Source organism: Cyprinodon tularosa, unplaced genomic scaffold (genome assembly GCF_016077235.1).
Source record: "Cyprinodon tularosa strain WSP-4 unplaced genomic scaffold, ASM1607723v1 ctg44, whole genome shotgun sequence".
Classification (NCBI taxonomy): domain Eukaryota; kingdom Metazoa; phylum Chordata; class Actinopteri; order Cyprinodontiformes; family Cyprinodontidae; genus Cyprinodon; species Cyprinodon tularosa.
Window position 1 is genome coordinate 296,968 of NW_024039163.1, and position 20,420 is coordinate 317,387.

General features: G+C 36.0%; 3 protein-coding genes across 4 annotated transcripts; all 3 read left to right on the plus strand.

The window, feature by feature from the left end:
- Positions 1-1,729: 1,729 nt before the first annotated feature.
- zgc:77752 (uncharacterized protein LOC393862 homolog) lies at positions 1,730-8,464 on the plus strand. The gene is made up of 14 exons (XM_038299937.1): positions 1,730-1,872; positions 2,523-2,714; positions 2,797-2,877; positions 2,959-3,077; positions 4,611-4,748; positions 6,130-6,401; positions 6,488-6,790; positions 6,878-7,120; positions 7,209-7,325; positions 7,418-7,519; positions 7,621-7,698; positions 7,786-7,896; positions 7,980-8,111; positions 8,142-8,464. The coding sequence occupies exons 2-13, from the start codon at positions 2,524-2,526 to the stop codon at positions 8,100-8,102; spliced, it is 1,878 nt and encodes a 625-aa protein (XP_038155865.1). The 5' UTR covers positions 1,730-1,872; position 2,523; the 3' UTR covers positions 8,103-8,111; positions 8,142-8,464.
- A 243-nt stretch (positions 8,465-8,707) lies between these two features.
- odf3b (outer dense fiber of sperm tails 3B) lies at positions 8,708-11,613 on the plus strand. Of its 2 annotated transcripts, none has more exons than XM_038299950.1 (7): positions 8,708-9,160; positions 10,032-10,145; positions 10,229-10,454; positions 10,608-10,717; positions 10,806-10,927; positions 11,003-11,143; positions 11,334-11,613. In XM_038299950.1, exons 1-7 carry the CDS (start codon positions 9,121-9,123, stop codon positions 11,424-11,426), a joined length of 846 nt encoding a protein of 281 aa, XP_038155878.1. In that variant the 5' UTR covers positions 8,708-9,120; the 3' UTR covers positions 11,427-11,613. The 2 variants fall into 2 exon arrangements, with proteins under 2 accessions (XP_038155878.1, XP_038155879.1); XM_038299951.1 differs by having other exon boundaries at positions 8,718-9,160; positions 10,229-10,432; positions 10,616-10,717.
- Positions 11,614-14,764: 3,151 nt separating this feature from the next.
- On the plus strand, positions 14,765-18,121 carry rabl2 (RAB, member of RAS oncogene family-like 2). Its single transcript, XM_038299952.1, has 8 exons — positions 14,765-15,708; positions 15,788-15,817; positions 15,901-15,980; positions 16,061-16,140; positions 16,334-16,445; positions 16,547-16,644; positions 16,978-17,061; positions 17,190-18,121. Exons 1-8 carry the CDS (start codon positions 15,611-15,613, stop codon positions 17,265-17,267), a joined length of 660 nt encoding a protein of 219 aa, XP_038155880.1. The 5' UTR covers positions 14,765-15,610; the 3' UTR covers positions 17,268-18,121.
- Positions 18,122-20,420: the final 2,299 nt, after the last annotated feature.

The following is a 20,420-nucleotide window of genomic DNA, read 5'->3' on the forward strand; positions in this document are numbered from 1 at the left end:
ACTTTTTGTTTACTGAGCATATTTTAAGTACTAAAACTGATAAGAAAAAATATTGGGCATTGCTGTACTTTTTGAATAATTTCACATCAAAATATAAGTGAATAATGAGATTTCTATTTCAAAGAGATCATATCTCTTGACATGCAGATGTATCGTTTTTTTTATACTTTCTATTAAAATTCATAAAACCTTTTATAAAATTAAAAATAAAATCAAAACATGAAGCTGAAATAAATAGAAAGCACTACATTCAAGCTTTTATTGAAACAGGTGAAATTTTATTTGAAAGTGATAAAAAAAAACTTAAAATTTAATTAAACAGATTATTTTCACATTCATAAAACCAATGGTTGTTCATAGCCATAGCTAAAAACTGTAAATGTGAATTAAAAAAAATCTTAAGTATCCTTTAAAGGGGAAATGTCCCAGCTAAACCACTCTTACTCCCGTGGAATCGGTTGTTTTAAGTTGTTTTTCTGCTGCATAACACACCTGTTGTTACACATACATGATTTTGCTTTGTAATTTCACAGAAGTCTTGTTTGTGTCTATAAAATTCCTTAGAGATTAACATGAAAATGCATGCCTGTTTGTTTCCAATGGATGAGCTGAACTATATATAATATATATATATATATATATAAATGTCTTGTAATCCACTTATAACCTTGTGCATTTGATATTGTTAAGATATCCACTGATACCTTTTTTTTTTTTTTTTTTGCCCCCTTTTCTGTGTCTACGGTGCAAAAACTAACTAGAAATAAGTATTTACCCTCAATCTGAGTAGGTGAATAAGATGATTTACCAATGGAGTGAGCATTTTTTTATTCTTAAAATAAGATAATGTAAAAAAATATGCACTTGAAATAAGAGAATGCAATCATATTTTCTCTTTTTAATCTAAATTGTCTCGTTTCATTGGCAACGTATCTCACTAACCTCCTAAATTCAAATAAAATGCACAAATTTTAAGAAAGAAATACTTATGATGGAAAGAAATACTGGCAATAAGAATAATTGTCTAGATGCCAAAGAGAGTCCAACAGATTTTGCTTTCACAAGTGGAGCAGTACAGCTATCGCAATAGTGTTCCACTTGATTTATGCATATAAATAGCTTTATTATAATTCATGCAGGGAGTATTACAGATACAGACACTGCAATGTAAGTAGAACAGGAAAGGAAAACAGAAAAAAAGGAGAAAAGATGAAAGAAATAGGAGATAATAGGGGAGAAAAAAGGGAGAAATACCTATTTAGATTTGAAGTTTTTTGCAGTGTACTCCATATTCTCCATCAGCTTACTCCTTTCTATCATTCATATCTTACAGAATTTAATCTCATAATTTCCAAGCTGCTCCTGCAAAGTAGAAGCTGTGTCCAGAGATAATCCTTTAATTGTAAACTTTTAAAACAATTCAAATAATCCAGGGTTATAAAATCTGACATAACGTCTGTCTCAATCTCTCCCCAACAAGCAGGTGCAACAGCTTTCATTGTTGTTTTTGTTTTTTATTATTCCTTGGGGCATTGAAATTTGACCAGGTTGTGTGAGGCTGTTGATAATAAGTCAATTTGGAAGCATTACAGGCAATGCAAAAGCATGTATGGAGTCACGGTTGTTTGTGAGTAATTAGGTCATTTGGAGAGGTGAAGGAATAAGCGTTGTATAATTGGCTTGCTACAGTGCATGAATGTCTGTTCTAATGTAATTATGACAGCTAATCAGGCTTAGTGGAGCTGGGTCATCTCTCAGTTTTGTTAGTGTATGAGCAGAGAAGGTACAGAGCTTTTCCATATTTTATGTGTTTATTGCTGGGAAACAATTTAAATGGGATTAACAACTTCAGTGTCCATCGTAATAGCAAAGGTAAGTCCTTAAATTTATTTTTTTACTTAGCTTTTATATAATTTTGCCTTTTTGTTGGGTTTAATCAGACATAATTTAGAGACCTTGAGAAGTTATCCTTTATGCAATGACGTAAAAGTAATCATGCCTCTTAAACTTTTTTACATTTTGTCATATATCTTACAAGCTAGTAGAAAGAAGAGCATAATCGTAAAGGGAAAGAAGTCTAAAATATGTGACTTACTGTCAGTCTACGTCACTTGATGAAAAGCTTTGAAGAAAATCCCTCTGGAACTTCTGACAGATCTTCTTCTAGCTTTTACTTGTGTTTTTATCAGCTCTGATCAACTGTCCCTGATGGAGAAAAATATCCCCACAGCTTGATTCTGCCATCTCCATGTTTTACCAAGAAATACTAAGGCTGAATATAATTGTTAGCTTTCTGTCACACATAATGTGATCCAAACAAACCAAAAAGTATAATTTTATAATAATGGATTGCCTTACCTTTCATGTGTTTACTGCACACCTAAACAGACTAAAAAACAAAAAAAAAATACTTTCAAATTGCTTTCATTCAACAGAGTCCTCTTAGTCTCTTTGTGATGTAAATTGAGGGATACAAATATTTTTGCAAGGCACTGTATTGAAGGCTGGTCCTATGTTTGCAGGATGATGCCAAGTCTGAGCCCACATTTACCAGTTCCAAGTCCATCCTACTCTCAGGTGAGGGAGAACCTGGTGAGAGCCATCCCACCCAAGCTCCTCTGTCTGCTGGCCTGTGGAGGAAAAGATTGTCGCTATGAGGGACCAGAATGCTGGAAATCAAACCAACAAGTCATTCGAGGCATTTTTTCCTCCTGGTGAAAAGTTGTAACTGCAATATGACAGATGTTTTGGAGCTGTTAATTAAAACTTATTGACTGTAAATCTGGTTTGTTCTAGGGTGACGGATGAAATTATAGCAATGGCTCGTCCATCCAATTATCTAATCAAGAAGTACAATATCATAGAGCAATTTCAGAGGTAATTACTTTACTAACTTCTATGTGACCGTTTTCCTTCGGGACACATGCATAACAAGTCACCAACCATCTTTGCTCCCAGGTTGAAGATTAAGTCGATCATCAACACGCAACTTCCAGGAGAGCATGCTCATTGTGGACCTCCACTAGACCTTGAGAGTGGTTTCACATACTCTCCGCAGACCTTCATGGAAAATAAAAGTGAGAGATTATTGCAGATTAAGAGGCAGACATTACTAATGATAAAATGTGTGCATGAAATGTTGTGGGGTTGTCACAGCTAATATGCATCTTCAACACTAAAGGCTGATTTCTACTTTGAAACTAGGTCATCTGCGTAGGTGTCGCAGTGAACAAAAAGACGTCCCCGCCCCCTCCTCAGACACTCTGCTGAACCTCTCCCAAATTGTAGCTGACCGCAAACAGTGCCGTAGACAGGAGGCTGGCTTGTTTTGTTATTATGACCGAAATTGCGGAAAACAACTCGTGAAGTTGGACCAGCTAGAAGAGCGAGGTGTGCGAGAACACTGGGAACCCTTTTTCCACCTGGATCCCAGCTATTTTTCGCCTTAATGTCCCTCTGTTGACAAACTCGCCCCCTCTTCCTCACTCGCGGACCACGCGCTAGCTGTAGGCATAGATCTAAAATGTCTGCGTCAAGCTCACTGCAACACACTGCTGCAGGAGTATAACCAGCCCTTAAGGCCATCAAAGACAATTCACCGACTGCAAACTGGGAAGGTGATTCCCCTCCCCAAGAAGGGGGACTAGAGGTTGTGTTCTAACTACAGGGGGTTCACAATCCTAAGTCTCCCAGGGCAGGCCTATGCATGGGTGCTGACAGACTCCTCTCTGAGAGGAAGAGAGTTCAACCTATTAACCTCGGCTCCAGGAGAAGCTCCATACCCTCTGCAAGGTGCTTGAGGGTTCATTGGAGTTTCCCAAACTGCTCTGTCTGTGTTTGCCGACCTAAGGAGACGGGTTTTCAGTTGATTCAGAGGCCCTTTGGTCAATCTGGTTAATTTACAAATGGAACAGGTATTTGGTCTGCATTAACTTAGACCTGTCCCGGTGCACGTTTGATTGCAGCAGAAGTGCACCATATCCTTAAGGTCCTTGTCACAACCTTTATTGATAGGAGTTCTAGGTTGAGCCAGAGAGGGTCTGGTTTTTGCAGATGATATATTTCTGCTGGCTGCCTTGATGGATGTCAAACATTAACTTTGCATGTAAACCAGCTGCTTTTGCTGCTTCAATTGCATGTGGAAGGAAAGTAGCATTAGAGATAGTGTGAAGAGACTGGTCCTCCACATTAAGAGGAGTCACCTGAGGTGGCTCTGACATCTTTAGCGGTTGTCCCCTGGATGTTTGGACACCCCAATAAGAAGAGGTCCAGGTGATGGCTCAGGACATGCTGGAGGGACTATGTCTCTCAGCTGGCTTGGGGACACCTCAGGATTCTCCTAGCAGGTGTCTGGGGAGAGAGAAGTCTGAAAGTCTATTGCTGGGACTGCTGAGCCCTCAGCCTAGTCCTAGATAAGTGGAAGATAGCGAGGACGAGTGAGAAAGTGTGAATGCAGCAGGGCTTGTTCTTTATGTGTTAGAGTGAGGGAAATATTTGTATGGATATCTTGTTAATGTAATGCATTATTCCCACATGAGCCAGACACAATTTCACATCAAATGACTGTAAATAAACACAAGATCTACACAAGAATTCTGATTTATTTCCAGTTTACTTTTACAACTTTGGGATGCCAGATTTTGGAGTGTCGTCTCTTGTTGGAATCATCGATGGGGTGAAGGTTTTGGCCTTTGCAGTGAAGGAAGGACGTGTAGCTGTTCACTGTCATGCTGGCCTGGGCAGGACAGGTAAAACTGATCATTGTTCTCTCTGGGAAATTTACACTCAGTCCTGCTATTTTATTCACATGGTTATGGTTTAACCACAGACTTTAATGTATTTTATTTAGATTTCATGTGACAGATCAACAGAAAATAGCGCATAGCTGTGAAACAGGTGGAAAAGTAGAGTGGTTGTTTTTTTAAAAAGCATATAAAAATATTAAAAGTTCGCTCTGTGTTTGTATTCAGTCCTTCTGAGTCAATACTGTGTAGAAATACTTACCACTTCAATACATCTGGAGACTGAATCTTTCCCTTAAAAAATAAATCAGACTTATATTAGCTTGATTTTCAAGTCTTGCATTATTTTCTTTATTTCAAACTTCAAACTAAATAAAAGTTTGGGCTTCATCGAAACCATTTGGTTGCAGGCTTATTTACGATCATTCATTGTTTTACTAGAAAGTGAACAACTACTCCAGTTTCAGGTCTTATTTATGACGGGTCTTTTTAAAAAGTTTTCCAAACTCTATACATATCATCACCTCTGACTGTCTTTCCTAGCAAAAAAAAAAAAAAAAAAAGCATTATTCAAGCACCACCTTGTTTTATCATGCCACTGAAATTTTGGGTTATTGTGCAGTTAGTTTTGTGCAGCACATAATATATTGCATGTTGGCCAAAAAAATTTAATTTGGACTCAGAGTACATTCTCCACCTGTTCACTGTTTTCTGCATGGCTTGTGGCAAACACATCTTCTCATGGCTTTTATTCAGCAATTGCATTCTTCTTGCCACTCTTCCATTAAGGCCACATTTGTAGAGTAGATTATTTGTCCTGCTACAGGTAATAGATTCTGCCACCTGACCTGCAAATATAACTCCTTCAAAGTTACTTGGCTGATTCTCTAATTAATGAGAAAAGAGCTTCTCAATCTAAATAAACAGCAAAGTTCTTGGTAAACTTGCAGTTATTTTTCCCTGTTCAGAGGATCGACTGTTTTGTGGGATTTTACAGATTTGTCTAAAAATCCCTGCAATGTTATCAGTGACCTGACTCCTTGGTATTCATATTGTTTTCTAAAACCCACTAAGGTCTTCACAGAATGAAAATATTTATACTTCATATTACACACAGGTTACTTCTGAAAAGATGCAAAATGATTTTATTTCAGGATACATGAGTAAAGGGGGACTAATGCAAATACATGCCATACTATTTGAATTTTGACCATAAAAATCATGTGTTATTTTCATTATATTTTGCACTTTATCAAATGAAGTCTGTTGTTATACTTAGACCAAATGCACAAAAGTTCAAAGTGTGTTACTACAAGGCAGTGTGTAACAATAATTGAATGTCTACATTCCTAACTGTCTGTTGATGTTGTGTTTTCTCTTTTGAAAGGTGTCCTCATAGCCTGTTACCTTATCTACACCCTGCGTATAAGTCCCAGTGAGGCAGTCCACTATGTTCGCATTAAAAGGCCCCGTTCTATCCAGACCCGGTCACAGATAAACCAGGTGTTTGACTTCGCTCGCCTGCTCGGCACGCAGCTCGCTCAGTATCCAGACCTCAGCCTGCGCCACGGAGCCCCTTTTACCCTCCAGCATTATTTAAACCGACAAGCTCTGCTGCTTCATGGCCAGGAGGCGCGAAGACTCAGACATACTCCCAAGGTTGGGACTTTGTAATGTCTATCATCATGCATCTCTACCATGTGTCACAATTCGCCTGCATATGCTTTTTGGCCCAATTTGATCAGGTGCTGTACCTCCTATGTGTGCGCCTCTCCTGTCTGGCTCTGGGTCTGTCTTCTCCTCCAGAGGTCCATGCTGAGCTGGAGAAGAGAACAGCTTTGAGGGCTCTGAGCAGAGCTGTGAGAGAGACTCTTGTGTCCAGGCAGTACTTGCCTTTGTTAAATGAAGGCCGTAAAGGCTCTTGGACCGGCTCAGGGTCAGTGTCCTCCTGGGATGAGCCTCTGGGGTTTTTAGAGAGGAAGCGTGAGTGTTTGCTGGATAAACGCAGCTACAGTGAATCCGATGTTACCAGGATCAGAGTTTATGAGGCGAGATGCATTTTTAATTGCATATGTTTCTCTGTACATTCAGACTAACTGAAGGTGATAATCACTCTGTTACCTTCTCTTTGAAAGGACCAGGAGCCAAGCTCGTATTGCAATACAGCATTTGGAGATGAGAAGCACTGGTGCTTGCAGGATCTGATGTGGGATGATTCCAGAGTAGTTAATCCAGTTTTTGGCACATCACTGTATCCCAAAAAAGAATTTTGCATGTCCAACACCGAGGTGACAAACTTGAGAACAAGTAACAACAGCATCAAAATGTTTAAAAGCTCAAATAAAAAAGATTTTCTAAAATGCAGCTCCAACCTGGAGGTAAGGTATTTTTCCTCAGAAAGAGAATCTGATGTTATAGACAGTTTGTCTGCAATGCAGTAAACTTTCATGATTTTCTAATATAAAGTTACACAGAAACCTACACATCCCTGGCCCAACATCGATGGCCCGAGCGGTAGCCAAAGCAATGGCAGAACAAGGTCCTCCAGGTGAAACTGTTCTGCAGAGGTCAGCTCTGCTGCAGGTAAAAACAAAATCTAAACATTTAACAATAACCGTATAACAATAATAATAATTTAATGTTTCAATGTATTTACTCTCTTATGTTTTCGAAAGGAGGAACTAAACAGCAGTGAATGCGGCTGGGCCCTGCTGGTCACCGAGTCAGATCCTCATGTCCTTTCTTGTCTCTTGTGGACCTGGTTGGAAAGGTTAAGGGTTAGTAGCATTAAATTAACAGCTGGTTATGCCACTGTGCATTACTTTTTAGAACCTTTGTTGAATAGCTGGGCCTCTTCTGTTTCCTCTTTGTCATCCAGGACCCTGTTTTGTCCAGTGAGGATATAGAAAAGTTAAAAATGGGAAAGAACAAAAAGCCTCTCAGCGTCCTCAAGAAGGTAAAATATCAGACCCAGAATGGCTGTGATTCCTATAAATGTGTGAATGTTTTCAGCACAGTTTTTTGTTTTGTTTTATACTTACAGCCACAAAGGCACACAATCTATTGTCTGTTGAATTGTGTGAGCACAGTGTTCAGCCTTTGTCCACACAGAGAGGATGCTGTCCTGCATCGTCTTGCGTGTGCACTAACAAGGGTAAGATAAGAAGATACTAAGAGTAAATCTATTTTCCTTAATACAAATGCTATAAAACTGATGAGATAATTCTTACCCAACAGCGTCCTCAAGAGGAATATGGAGTCCTAAATCCCTTGATTAAAGTCCTGAAGGCCAGTTTGACAGAAAGCTTCCACACCCACAGACACATTACGAGGGCCTGCAGCATCAACGCTACCCTTTGAGACCTTTAAATGAAAATAAAAATGCTTACAACTGAATGGATTTCATCTGGGTCCACAAAAGCAATTAAGAAAATATTTCTGTAAAACAACTGAATAAAGATGTGAATTTCATATAATTTACTTGGTTGTACATTGTCACTGTCTATGAATTTAAAGGAAACTACTGTACTTGAGAAATCAATAATGTTTTATACCTAAAAAAACCACACTACTTATTTTGGGGAGGGGTTAGAGCAGCTTTTAAAGTAAAATATAGTAATCATGTCTTTATTGTGAAGGCTATAATAAAGTATGGAAATACAGAAATCCTTACAAAGAAGTTTTTATTAAAGGATACCAGACACAGCAAGAATGTTATACTTGGATCTTAAAGTCATATCGTTTTTTTTTTTTGTTTCATAGCAGTTTTCATGTAAACAAAGTTTCAATCCATCCATCCATCCATCCATCCATCCATCCATCCATCCATCCATCCATCCATCCATCCATCCATCCATCCATCCATCCATCCATCCATCCATCCATCCATCCATCCATCCATCCATCTCTCCCATGAAGTAACAAAAGAAAAACTCATATTATGACCATTCTTAAAAACGCTAAAAAGATGTCACCAAAACTAGTAACTTCTTGAGGTCACGGAATGTCATATTACAACTATGAATTATTAAGTTTGGATTTAAATAGGGTGACATTTTGGTTTTTGTTTTCTTTTAATGGTAAGCCTAAGTTCAACAACAATTGGAACAGTAGCCAGCCTCTGGCTGATTCAGCCTTTCTTAACTAATAACTAATTTACAGAGTCTGTGTTGAACTTGTGAATGATTTATTTTCCTGTTCATAAAATTCCTTCACCCTTCTAGAAAAAAAAAAAAAACACTAAACTAAAACCCTGAGCACATATTGAGAACGGCTGTTAAAGAGTCTTTTCCATGACAATGTTGTCATGACGACCATGTTGAGCTACCAACAATCTGTGTTTGGGTACACTGGGCTTGCTAAGTTTTGAAGCTAAAGCATGAAACACACGCATGAAGCTGGATCGAGAAACTTACAAGGTAAAATACTTAATCTCTTGGTTAAAGTTTCTGACATTTAATCTTTCATTACATTACATATAGTGTAACTTTACTAAAATAACAACATTGCATTTCTGAGAAGCAAACTGCCAGAGAAGTCATGTTTGCTTCTCTGGTCTAGGAAACTGGGTGTTTTTAATGTCTTATTTATTAAACATTTGTACTTCTTTTATTTGTAAATCTCTAAAATTACTATATTTGACTTTGCCTTTGTAAAAAATGTTTTCAATCAAAGATTTAATAAATCTTTGCTGAAAATGTGACTGTTTAAAAGTGCTTTGTTTCATTAATATGGTTATCAAAAGAAAGAAGGGAAGCAAACGTATCAGAGCAAAAAAAGAAAAAAATGTAAATGAGACAAACATAAAACTTACAGATTTCTTTAACCATAAAAAAACTTTGCAAAGCAGGGAACAGCTTCTAAGACTGAAAGCTAAATTTACTATATATAAAAACATTTATTCTTCTTCATCCTGAGACTGTAAACATTATGAAACAATGTTTGTTTCTGACATATTTAATCTTTTTATACTTTTTAGTCACAGCGGATGTTTCAGATCATAAAATGAATTTCTAAGTCAGAAAAATATAACCTGATAGAGATTTTATATAACTATTTTCTTTATAAAAAAACATAGAAACACATGGCCCTATGTAAAATTTATAATATATAAAGTTCTTCTTAATTGCCTAATCCTACGAATTGAGTAAGATGATGCAGCATTATTTAAACACTATTTTCAATTAAAAGATGATATCTAAAATAGAAAACTGATTTGTCAGGGGGAAATATTTGGAGAAGAGCTGATAAAGAAAATTACAGATTGATTGTTAATCTCCTTTCTCAAAGCAAACTCTAATGATGAGCTTTGGGTTGGATCTTGGAGGCCCCACAGACCAAGGGGGCCTATAGCTGCTCTCTATGGGAGTCCAGGGCCCAAATATGCCCTTCCAGGGCTCATAGGTGAGAGTAACATTATCTATTTTATCAACTCAGATACGATTGAGTTATTAAAAGTTAACACGCTCTGTCTTTTGTCCGTAAAGGTGCTTCTCAACATGATCCTACCAAATATAAAGCACCCATGTTCTCCTTTGGTGCTCGGCGTGAGGAAGTGATCACAAACTGCTCTCCTGGACCAAGATATCAAATCCCCCAAAATATTACCAGGAAGGGCAAAAGTGGAACACCTGCGTTTAGTCTTCTCGGTCGACCAAAGCAGCTACAACTGTCAATAGTACCAGGACCAGGTCAGCAGAGCAAGTTTAAGATGTAATTTCAGATATAATGAGTACTGAATATATCAATTTACAACATGTTAACGTGTCAGTTGGGTCTTTTTTTTAACTTATTTTGGAGTACTGAATATATCAATTTACAACATGTTAACGTGTCAGTTGGGTCTTTTTTCAACTTATTTTGGAGCCTTACAGGCCAATATTCCCCAGAGCGTTCTGGAAAGATAACCACCCGTTCAGCTCCTGCTTATTCTCTGAGTGGGAGAAGAAAAGACCGTAGTAACTCCCAAACACCAGGTAGGATATATTTAAATTATGGTTTTAACTTTAAGTAGAAAACACCATAGGAAGCATACAAATAAACTATATATAACTAATACTGCAGGTCCAGACGCCTACACGCTGCCACCCATGCTGGGCTGTAAAACTGTAGTTGCACCTTCGGCACCCAACTACACACTTCAAGGCCGCAGTAAAACCACAAGCTTTAATGAAGACCCTAATAAGGTTTAAAATGGATACTTGGTCACTGTAGCAAAATAAAAACCATACTTGAAGTCCTAATTTCTCTCTGTTCTCCAGACGCCGGGCCCTGCTGCTTATAAAGTTGTTAATCCAAGCATTTATAGGCAGAAACCTCCACAATACAGCATAAAGGGCCGCAACTTTGTTCCTGAGGGCAACACACAGAAACCAGGCCCAGGAGCATATTTTCCAGAGAGGGTAAGAAAGTTTAACTTTATAAAAAAAAAAAAAAAAAAAAAACATTTTCTATCTATCTATCTATCTATCTATCTATCTATCTATCTATCTATCTATCTATCTATCTATCTATCTATCTATCTATCTATCTATCTATCTATCTATCTATCTATCTATCTATCTAATGTAAAATGTATCTTTTTCTTTCTAGGTTACCTTTACAAGAGCAAAAGCTCCCAGTTTCTCCTTTGGAATGCGTCATTCACAATACATCGCTCCCCTTGTTGTAAATGTGAATGAATAACAGTAACCAAGAATTTGCAACCTTCTCAGAGCACAGGAGCACTGCTCTAACCCACTAGGCCAGTATAAAGAACATAAAATATGTTTTGCTGAAAGAATTTAGGAAAACAGCTATCGATGTATTTTGTTTGCAAAATAGAAGCATTTGTAGTTCACTTTCTCTTAGGAATAAATAGAACATTGATCTATTGGGTCTATAACTATTTTTATGATACCTATGGATACAATTAATGAAACTGGAGTTCCAACTGAAGGAACCTGAAAGTACAAACCTATAATTTATTGCAAAGGAGATTTTTTACTAAGAAGATTGTATGATTTAAGGTTTTCTAGACAAGAAGTTTTATGGGAAGACAACCCATTAGGAAGTGATCACAAATTATGTTTTCTTCAGCAGCTATTTTACCATTCAAATGATCATCACAGTGATGTGACATTACTTTGTAAGGCAGATCTTACATCTGTGAATACATTTCAAAGTATACTTCATTGGGAAGCTCTAGAATGATACATTAATTGATTGTAATTATGATAAATATAACCTTACTGTAAACCACATGATTCTTCTTTTCACAGAATGATCTTAAGCTGTCTGGAGAGTGAGAACTACATGTCAAAATGCTAATTCTGGTTAAATAATAGGCAAATAAACATGTCCAGGGTTAAAGTAACTTATTTGATCTTCTGATAAGGCTGTGTTCTGGGCCTGCAAGCTGAAGGACCCCAAAGGCTTTTCTCTCTGAGTTATTTCCATTTTGAAACCTTGCATGAAGTTTTTTCCAGAAAGAAAGGAAAAGATTGTGCTAGTACTTTTATGGAGCTCTGTTTGACTAACAATACTGAAAACAAAGCTCTCTCGATTCAATGTGACACTATTGTTTTATAATGTTTCTTTCTGTCAAATATGAATATAGATCTCCCCAATCAAGAAACTTCTAAATTATTGTTTTCATAGACATTAGAATGATATTTATTTACTTTTACTTTAATATAGCTCTGTGATATTTTTATCTATGTAGGTAATTTACCATATATATGCATGTATAGTTCTTTGAAACAGAACAGGAATATAAAGCCCAAAAAGGTTGATCCTTCTTTATACCCATATTCCGAGGTGTCAAACGTATTAATGTTTATTACTCAAATAGAAGTATAAATAAATGCTACTGTTAAGAAAAAATGGAGAAGTTAGAGTATCAACTTAAACTTTTTACTTAAGTAAAAGTGTAAATGTACCAGTTTTAAAACTACCTAAAGTAAAAAAGTAAAAGTAACGCAGGAACAAATGTTAACGACTGATGCTTTAAACTGTTAAACCTATAAAAGGAAAATGTTTCTTCAATTCTGGATCATAACTTCCTTAGACTTAGTTTTTTTAACTAAAGGTTACATTGTCAAATTTAACTTTGCATCATCTTAAAAAAATAAATAAATAAATAAATTATTTTGGTATGTGGTGAACAAGCTGATGCAGTACCGAGTCCAACCACTAAGAAATGAATTGTCTGGATTAAAAAATATATATATATGTTTTTTTGTTTCTTTTGTAATACCAACCGGCCATATCGAAAATTTAAATGGAACAACACTAACTATCTATCTATTTAAATATAAGGAGTAAAAGGTAGAGATTATTGCAAAAAATAAATAAAATAAAAAATTTAAGGAGTAAAGTAAAAAGTTGTTTAAAAATAGTTTCTACAGTAAAGTATAGATGGCCAAAATTTCTATTTAAGTAAGATAACAAAGTATTTATACTTTGTTACTTGACACCTCTGTCCGTACTGCGAGTTTTTTGTCCCCGGAATGAAATTCTAGTGTATTTTCAGGCAGGCATTTGTAAGGACAACTTCAAAGAGATCAGTGGTCTTTAAGGCGTCCCTGTTGCATAGAAACGCATCGTCTGGGACGGTAACCTAACAATTCTCCCATAACGAAAATTTAAATGGAACAACACTAACTATCTATCTATTTAAATATAAGGAGTAAAAGGTAGAGATTATTGCAAAAAATAAATAAAATAAAAAATTTAAGGAGTAAAGTAAAAAGTTGTCTAAAAATAGTTTCTACAGTAAAGTATAGATGGCCAAAATTTCCATTTAAGTAAGATAACAAAGTATTTATACTTTGTTACTTGACACCTCTGTCCGTACTGCGAGTTTTTTGTCCCCGGAATGAAATTCTAGTGTATTTTCAGGCAGGCATTTGTAAGGACAACTTCAAAGAGATAAGGGGTCCTTTAGGCGTCCCTGTTGCATAGACACGCATCGTCTGGGACGGTAACCTAACAATTCTCCCATAACGAAAATTTAAATGGAACAACACTAACTATCTATCTATTTAAATATAAGGAGTAAAAGGTAGAGATTATTGCAAAAAATAAATAAAATAAAAAATTTAAGGAGTAAAGTAAAAAGTTGTCTAAAAATAGTTTCTACAGTAAAGTATAGATGGCCAAAATTTCTATTTAAGTAAGATAACACAGTATTTATACTTTGTTACCTGACACCTCTGTCCGTACTGCGAGTTTTTTGTCCCCGGAATGAAATTCTAGTGTATTTTCAGGCAGGCATTTGTAAGGACAACTTCAAAGAGATCAGGGGTCCTTTAGGCGTCCCTGTTGCATAGAAACACATCGTCTGGGACGGTAACCTAACAATTCTCCCATAACGAAAATTTAAATGGAACAACACTAACTATCTATCTATTTAAATATAAGGAGTAAAAGGTAGAGATTATTGCAAAAAATAAATAAAATAAAAAATTTAAGGAGTAAAGTAAAAAGTTGTCTAAAAATAGTTTCTACAGTAAAGTATAGATGGCCAAAATTTCTATTTAAGTAAGATAACAAAGTATTTATACTTTGTTACTTGACACCTCTGTCCGTACTGCGAGTTTTTATTCCCCGGAATGAAATTCTAGTGTATTTTCAGGCAGGCATTTGTAAGGACAACTTCAAAGAGATCAGGGGTCCTTTAGGGGCCCTTTAGGGGTCCTTTAGGCGTCCTTGTTGCATAGAAACGCATCGTCTGGGACGGTAACCTAACAATTCTCCCATAACGAAAATTTAAATGGAACAACACTAACTATCTATCTATTTAAATATAAGGAGTAAAAGGTAGATTATTGCAAAAAATAAATAAAATAAAAAATTTAAGGAGTAAAGTAAAAAGTTGTCTAAAAATAGTTTCTATAGTAAAGTATAGATGGCCAAAATTTCTATTTAAGTAAGATAACAAAGCATTTATACTTTGTTACTTGACACCTCTGTCCGTACTGCGAGTTTTTTGTCCCCGGCATGAAATTCTAGTGTATTTTCAGGCAGGCATTGGTAAGGACAACTTCAAAGAGATCAGGGGTCCTTTAGGCGTCCTTGTTGCATAGAAACGCATCGTCTGGGACGGTAACCTAACAATTCTCCCATAACGAAAATTTAAATGGAACAACACTAACTATCTATCTATTTAAATATAAGGAGTAAAAGGTAGAGATTATTGCAAAAAATAAATAAAATAAAAAATTTAAGGAGTAAAGTAAAAAGTTGTCTAAAAATAGTTTCTACAGTAAAGTATAGATGGCCAAAATTTCTATTTAAGTAAGATAACAAAGTATTTATACTTTGTTACTTGACACCTCTGTCCGTACTGCGAGTTTTTTGTCTCCGGAATGAAATTCTAGTGTATTTTCAGGCAGGCATTTGTAAGGACAACTTCAAAGAGATCAGGGGTCCTTTAGGGGTCCTTTAGGCGTCCCTGTTGCATAGAAACGCATCGTCTGGAACGGTAACCTAACAATTCTCCCTCAGTGACAAACTAGATTAGAAACCATTTTCTAGTAAACAACACTCGTTCAAACAGTGCAGTCATTGTTAGTTTTTTAAGTCAGCTTTTGGTTGGGTTGTTACATCCTAAATCGTCATGACAAGTGAAACGTAATGATCGAAGTCAAACCTTAGCTTGAAACCAGTAACAACAGCACGCGCGCTAGTCAGTCCGTGTTGTTCTAATATGGTAAAATAGAAAGCGCTGAAGCGGAAAAAAAAAAGCGCTAATGAAGCTGACTGACACGATGGTAAGGGCTGCTAACATTTAGCAGGCTAACTAGCGGCTTTACATCAACACTGACTTTGGGGTTACACCTGGTCGTCATCTTTGATACGAGAAATAACCAAGGAAGCGGTAGGAAATGGCTGGCAGCATATCTGAAGTGGACCAAAATAAATACGATACAGACGAACAAGTGAAGATCATCTGCCTTGGAGACAGCGCTGTTGGTAAATCAAAGTGAGTCTCAGCTGAAATCTGACTTTTTTTCTCTTTTCAAATCTCCTGAGATGTTATGTCGTGTGTCTTTTCTCCACAGGCTGATGGAGCGGTTTCTCATGGATGAGTTGTATCCTTCTGTTAATTATACATTTAATATACGCCAACATTCCTGCTCTCCAGATCGTTAAAGATCTTTAACACTTTCTGCAGTCGTCCACAGCAGATGTCCACATATGCTTTGACTCTGTACAAGCACACGGCGACAGTAGGAAACAAGACAGTCACAGTTGGTGAGCTTTTGATCTCGGAAAAATAGTTTTAGCTGATTGGAAGATCCCATTTTAAGAGTGGCTTCTCATATGATCCACAGATTTCTGGGACACTGCTGGTCAGGAGAGGTTTCAGAGTATGCATCCTTCATACTATCACAAAGCTCATGCCTGCATCATGGTGAGACACAATAAAAAAAAGAACATTATTTTCATTGTTTATTTAATTTAAATAACTAATTCCTTTCATAAATCGGTCTACATGTGCTTTATGACATCAGATAATGCAGCTGTCCAGAGCTGGTGCTGTCAGGTTTGATGATTACAGGGTTTTACTTGTTTAACGTAAAGACGTTTCCTATTTATTTCCTCAGGTCTTTGATGTTCAAAGGAAGATCACATATAAGAATTTAGCCAACTGGTATAAAGAGCTGAGAGAGTACAGACCTGAGATTCCCTGTTGTGTGGTAGCCAACAAAATTGATGGTAAGTCTGGTTGTTAAAGAAAAACTCAGCTATTTCTTGTTTTCATGACCAGGAAAGTGATTATCAGATTAAAGTGAGAATTTTATTTCTCCCCTCTGCAGCCGACTTGAAGGTCACACAGAGAAGTTTTAGCTTTGCAAAGAAACAAGGCCTTCCATTTTACTTTGTCTCGGCTGCGGATGGGACCAATGTCGTTAAGGTTTGTCCTTCTTGTTTTCTTATCAGTGGTTTAATAGCCAGCACTTATCAGCATTATTTGATGGTGTTTTAAAGCTTTCTATATGGTGGAAGGGCTTAACAGTCCAGGTAGAAAGTACTGTAGACCAAAGCCAAACACACATTCATTTGGGAGTTCAATTTAATTTGGTTCAGCTTTTAAGTCATTTAAATGTAAGTTTTAGAAATGTTTTTTTATACTTCATTAATGTCTTATATTTAAACCATGTTTTGTTTTTAGAGACTGCAATGTTACCTGCAGAAACTTAGAGTTTGAACTGTTCAGTGAGTCTGCTGCTGTTAACTGTCCCGTCAGATGTTCAGGGAGATGATCAAGAGAGCCGTGGACTACAAACAAAACCCCAGTGACTTCATGGATGAAGTGTTGGAAGAATTGGAGGTGAGCCTCTTAGGTTTTTTTGCTGCATTAATTTTCAGATTCTTAAAGAAAACCTGCATGTTTTCATCATTAATGACACAATAATTAGCTGTAAAGGATTACATTTTTTCCCTGCGCTTCCTCCACAGAACTTTGACCTGGACACAAAGGAAAACTCAGAAGCTGATGAGAATGGGTTGAAAGCAGAGAGTCCAGATTTGGCTTGAAATATTTATATTTTTTAATATTTTCTACCCATCTGAATAGTCATTTTATCAAATAGATATTTGGAGTAAAAAAAAAAAAAATTGTGTTCATTTTTCCATCACTGCACTGTCAACTGGCACATTTATTTTTATTATTGAATACCTTTTAACCAACTGGAAGGTCTCCTGAAATGTTTACGTGATCAGTTTTATCACAACCCTCCATCTATCTGGTGTAAAGAGCTGGGAATTTAGGCCCCCCCCCCCGAAAAAAAAAAAAGTTTTAAAACCATTATTGGGATAATAGAATAATTTCCTAAGTGTGTCAAAAACTGTACTTGATGTAATAACAATGTGAAGCATGAAAACTGACACAGCAAAGATAATGTGCGATTACAAGTGTATTTCCTGCAGTTCTCAGTGTCTGTGTGTAGAGCTGTGTGGAGCGCCAGCAGGCTGCTGCATCTGTCGGATGATTTACTTGCATTTATTTTATCGTGTCAAGTTTCTTCTCTAGCGCCTGGTAAATGAAAGCCTAATGTACCCTATAACCAACTGTGATCATGACCCTTTGCATCTTGCTGTGATGCAGTATAATCAACTGAGAACATCAGCGTTTTATAAGAAACAGCTGCTAGTCATACAGGAGTCTGTAACTGTGAAGCTAAACATTGTTAATAAGCATAATGTTTAACATTTGTTCAGAAATCTCAGATTATTTATGAAATGTTAGAATAGTTTTAAGCAAACAACAGTTTGGACAGCCTGTAACCATTTTAAATACCCTTTGGTGCATAAGTTGGTAAAATAATGTAATTTTGTTGGTACATCTTGTGTTGAAATTTGTGGTTTATTACAAATAATGTTAAAAATGATCCCAGGTTGCATCTTTCAATTAATTTTATTCATTGGGTACCCCGAGATTATATTGGCATGCTTATAATTCTTTTCATATATTGAATCAAACGGTCGCTCTGTTACTCTTCCATGAAGTAAAAGGTTACAAAATCAGCCCCAACGCATGACAGAGCCAGGTCTGTGTTTAACAGAGGGAGGAGATGCTTTTTTTTTTCATGCTTTCCTTCAAAGAATTAATCTTATTTTTTGACGAAAATATTCATGTCAATCAGTGTGTCTATCAGAATTAATTTCAAGACATTAGACTTTTAAAAATGTTTTTTTAAATATATATATATATCACTGAAGATAATGATGTGTATATATATATAATGTCATCTATTAATTGTGTCCTCTGGAGGAAGCTGTCTGTTTGCATTCATAGTCCTATAAAGTGAAGAGCTTCTCTGGACATATTTACTTTAATTAAGCACAATCAATTTAATGATGTCTTAAACATTTTCAGACCTTTTCAAAAACAGGTTTGGATGAGAATTTATTTAACGATTCCAAAGATTCCATCTTAATCCAAGTTATAAACTATGAACTGAGATAATAACATAAGTATATTTTAAAATACCAGTTCTGTCACGGGAATTTATTATATCGTGAATTTTTAATAGGCTTTTATAAACAGTTATGATACAATAAAGAATCTTTTAGAAAAGGAAAACAAGAATATAGTTTAGGTGAATTTGAATTTATTGTAACTTTTCAATAATAGCATCTAGATTATATTATTTATGTTTAGTTGATATTAAAGCTAAAATAATTAAAATCAGAATAAATTATTATGGGGAAAATATTTGCTGAATCACTAAAGGTTTTAAGTAAGTCCCATCAATTTGTTATTCTTCAAAAAGTTGCAAGCATAAATCTTAATCTACAACCACTGCTTTAGTCTGAATAAATGAAGTTTATGATAATTTTTTGATTTTTCAATCCTAAACCAGGCTTGTAGGTATAGTTCACCCCTCTTGAGATCACTGTTCAAGAAGCTTTCTGTTTGCTTTATATCCTAAAAGCAGCATTGGTGTTCATTGGGCAGCCCTGAGTCAGAAATATAATCAAGTAAAAAAAAAAAAGATTTCTGGTTTATCTGAAGCTTTCAAAATCATACACATTTAAATGTTTTTAGTGTTATTATATATATTTGAATATAGAATTTAAACAACAATGATAGAATATCGACTTATGCCTCTAATTCTGGTGGTAAAATAATTTTTGAAGTTGTATGATCAATTTAGGTGAGTTAATATTTAGTACTTTATTGTTATCACTAGATTAACATCTTGTTTATAGATCTTTAAATCTTTGAATTACATTTATTAGAGCTTTAGATCTGCTGTTTCCTTTCTGATATACCGTATTATGTAAAAAAAAAAGAAAAGGCATAATCAAATGTTTTGGAGCCAAAGAAGTCAATGAATCGTTTTAAATAGTAAGACACTAAAGCAGGAGCAAAAATATGCCACCTCATGTTTTAATAATAAATTTATTACATAATATAACAAACATATATCTCTGTGGTGGAGATATCCAGGGCAACGTCTCAGATCTTGCCTCAGCCATTTTCCATCGCCCTTGCTTTGTTTGCCTGGAGAAAATTAGGTAGCTTCTGGTTAGGTAAGGTTATTAGCATAGGCCTATATGTGTCGGATGTTCATGTAAAGGTGTGTGGGGGGAGCAGTGGTGGATGAGTTGCTGATGAAAAGCCAAAAAAGGGACGTTCTCTTGCGAGACAAGGCCGAGGCGTTGCAGTGATACATCCACCATTCTAAACTTCACAGTGCAAACAAGGAAAAAAAACCAACAATGAAAGAAACAAAACCTCTGATGATAATATCGCTAGTTCCAGTGTGCCGACGGGTACCAGGGAATTCTTAAGAAAAGTCACATTGCTTTTCCTAAACTATGTAGATTGTGCTTTGTTGATTAAGAAATATAAAGAGACAAACTCTTTCTCAGAACTTATTTGAACGAATGATGTGTTCATCTGTTACTCGCTGTTTACTCAAATGTTTTGACTTGTTAACTTCAACAACAACCCAACTCAACCAATCTAATCAGGCCAGCCCTCTAATCAGGACAGACTTTCTCTGGGATAAAAACTCATCATTCAAATCAAGTAGCGGAGTCGCTATATCTTGAAACTGATAGAACAATGTTAAAGTAGAAAAACACAGGCTTTATATATGTATATACATACATTTATATGGAGACATTTATATAGCCTGTGTCTATATGGCGTAATAAATACAGGTGCAGCTTAATGAA

Bases quoted from the DNA above. Each gene is read 5' to 3' on its own strand.
- odf3b (XM_038299950.1), top strand. From the start codon at position 9,121: ATGAAACACACGCATGAAGCTGGATCGAGAAACTTACAAG. The intron at 10,146-10,228 runs GTGAGAGTAACA...TTGTCCGTAAAG, and splicing joins TGCCCTTCCAGGGCTCATAG to GTGCTTCTCAACATGATCCT. The intron at 10,718-10,805 runs GTAGGATATATT...CTAATACTGCAG, and splicing joins TAGTAACTCCCAAACACCAG to GTCCAGACGCCTACACGCTG.
- zgc:77752 (XM_038299937.1), top strand. From the start codon at position 2,524: ATGATGCCAAGTCTGAGCCCACATTTACCAGTTCCAAGTCCATCCTAC. The intron at 7,520-7,620 runs GTTAGTAGCATT...TTTGTCATCCAG, and splicing joins CCTGGTTGGAAAGGTTAAGG to GACCCTGTTTTGTCCAGTGA. The intron at 7,897-7,979 runs GTAAGATAAGAA...CTTACCCAACAG, and splicing joins TTGCGTGTGCACTAACAAGG to CGTCCTCAAGAGGAATATGG.
- rabl2 (XM_038299952.1), top strand. From the start codon at position 15,611: ATGGCTGGCAGCATATCTGAAGTGGACCAAAATAAATACGATACAGAC. The intron at 15,818-15,900 runs GTATCCTTCTGT...CACTTTCTGCAG, and splicing joins CGGTTTCTCATGGATGAGTT to TCGTCCACAGCAGATGTCCA. The intron at 16,446-16,546 runs GTAAGTCTGGTT...TCCCCTCTGCAG, and splicing joins GGTAGCCAACAAAATTGATG to CCGACTTGAAGGTCACACAG.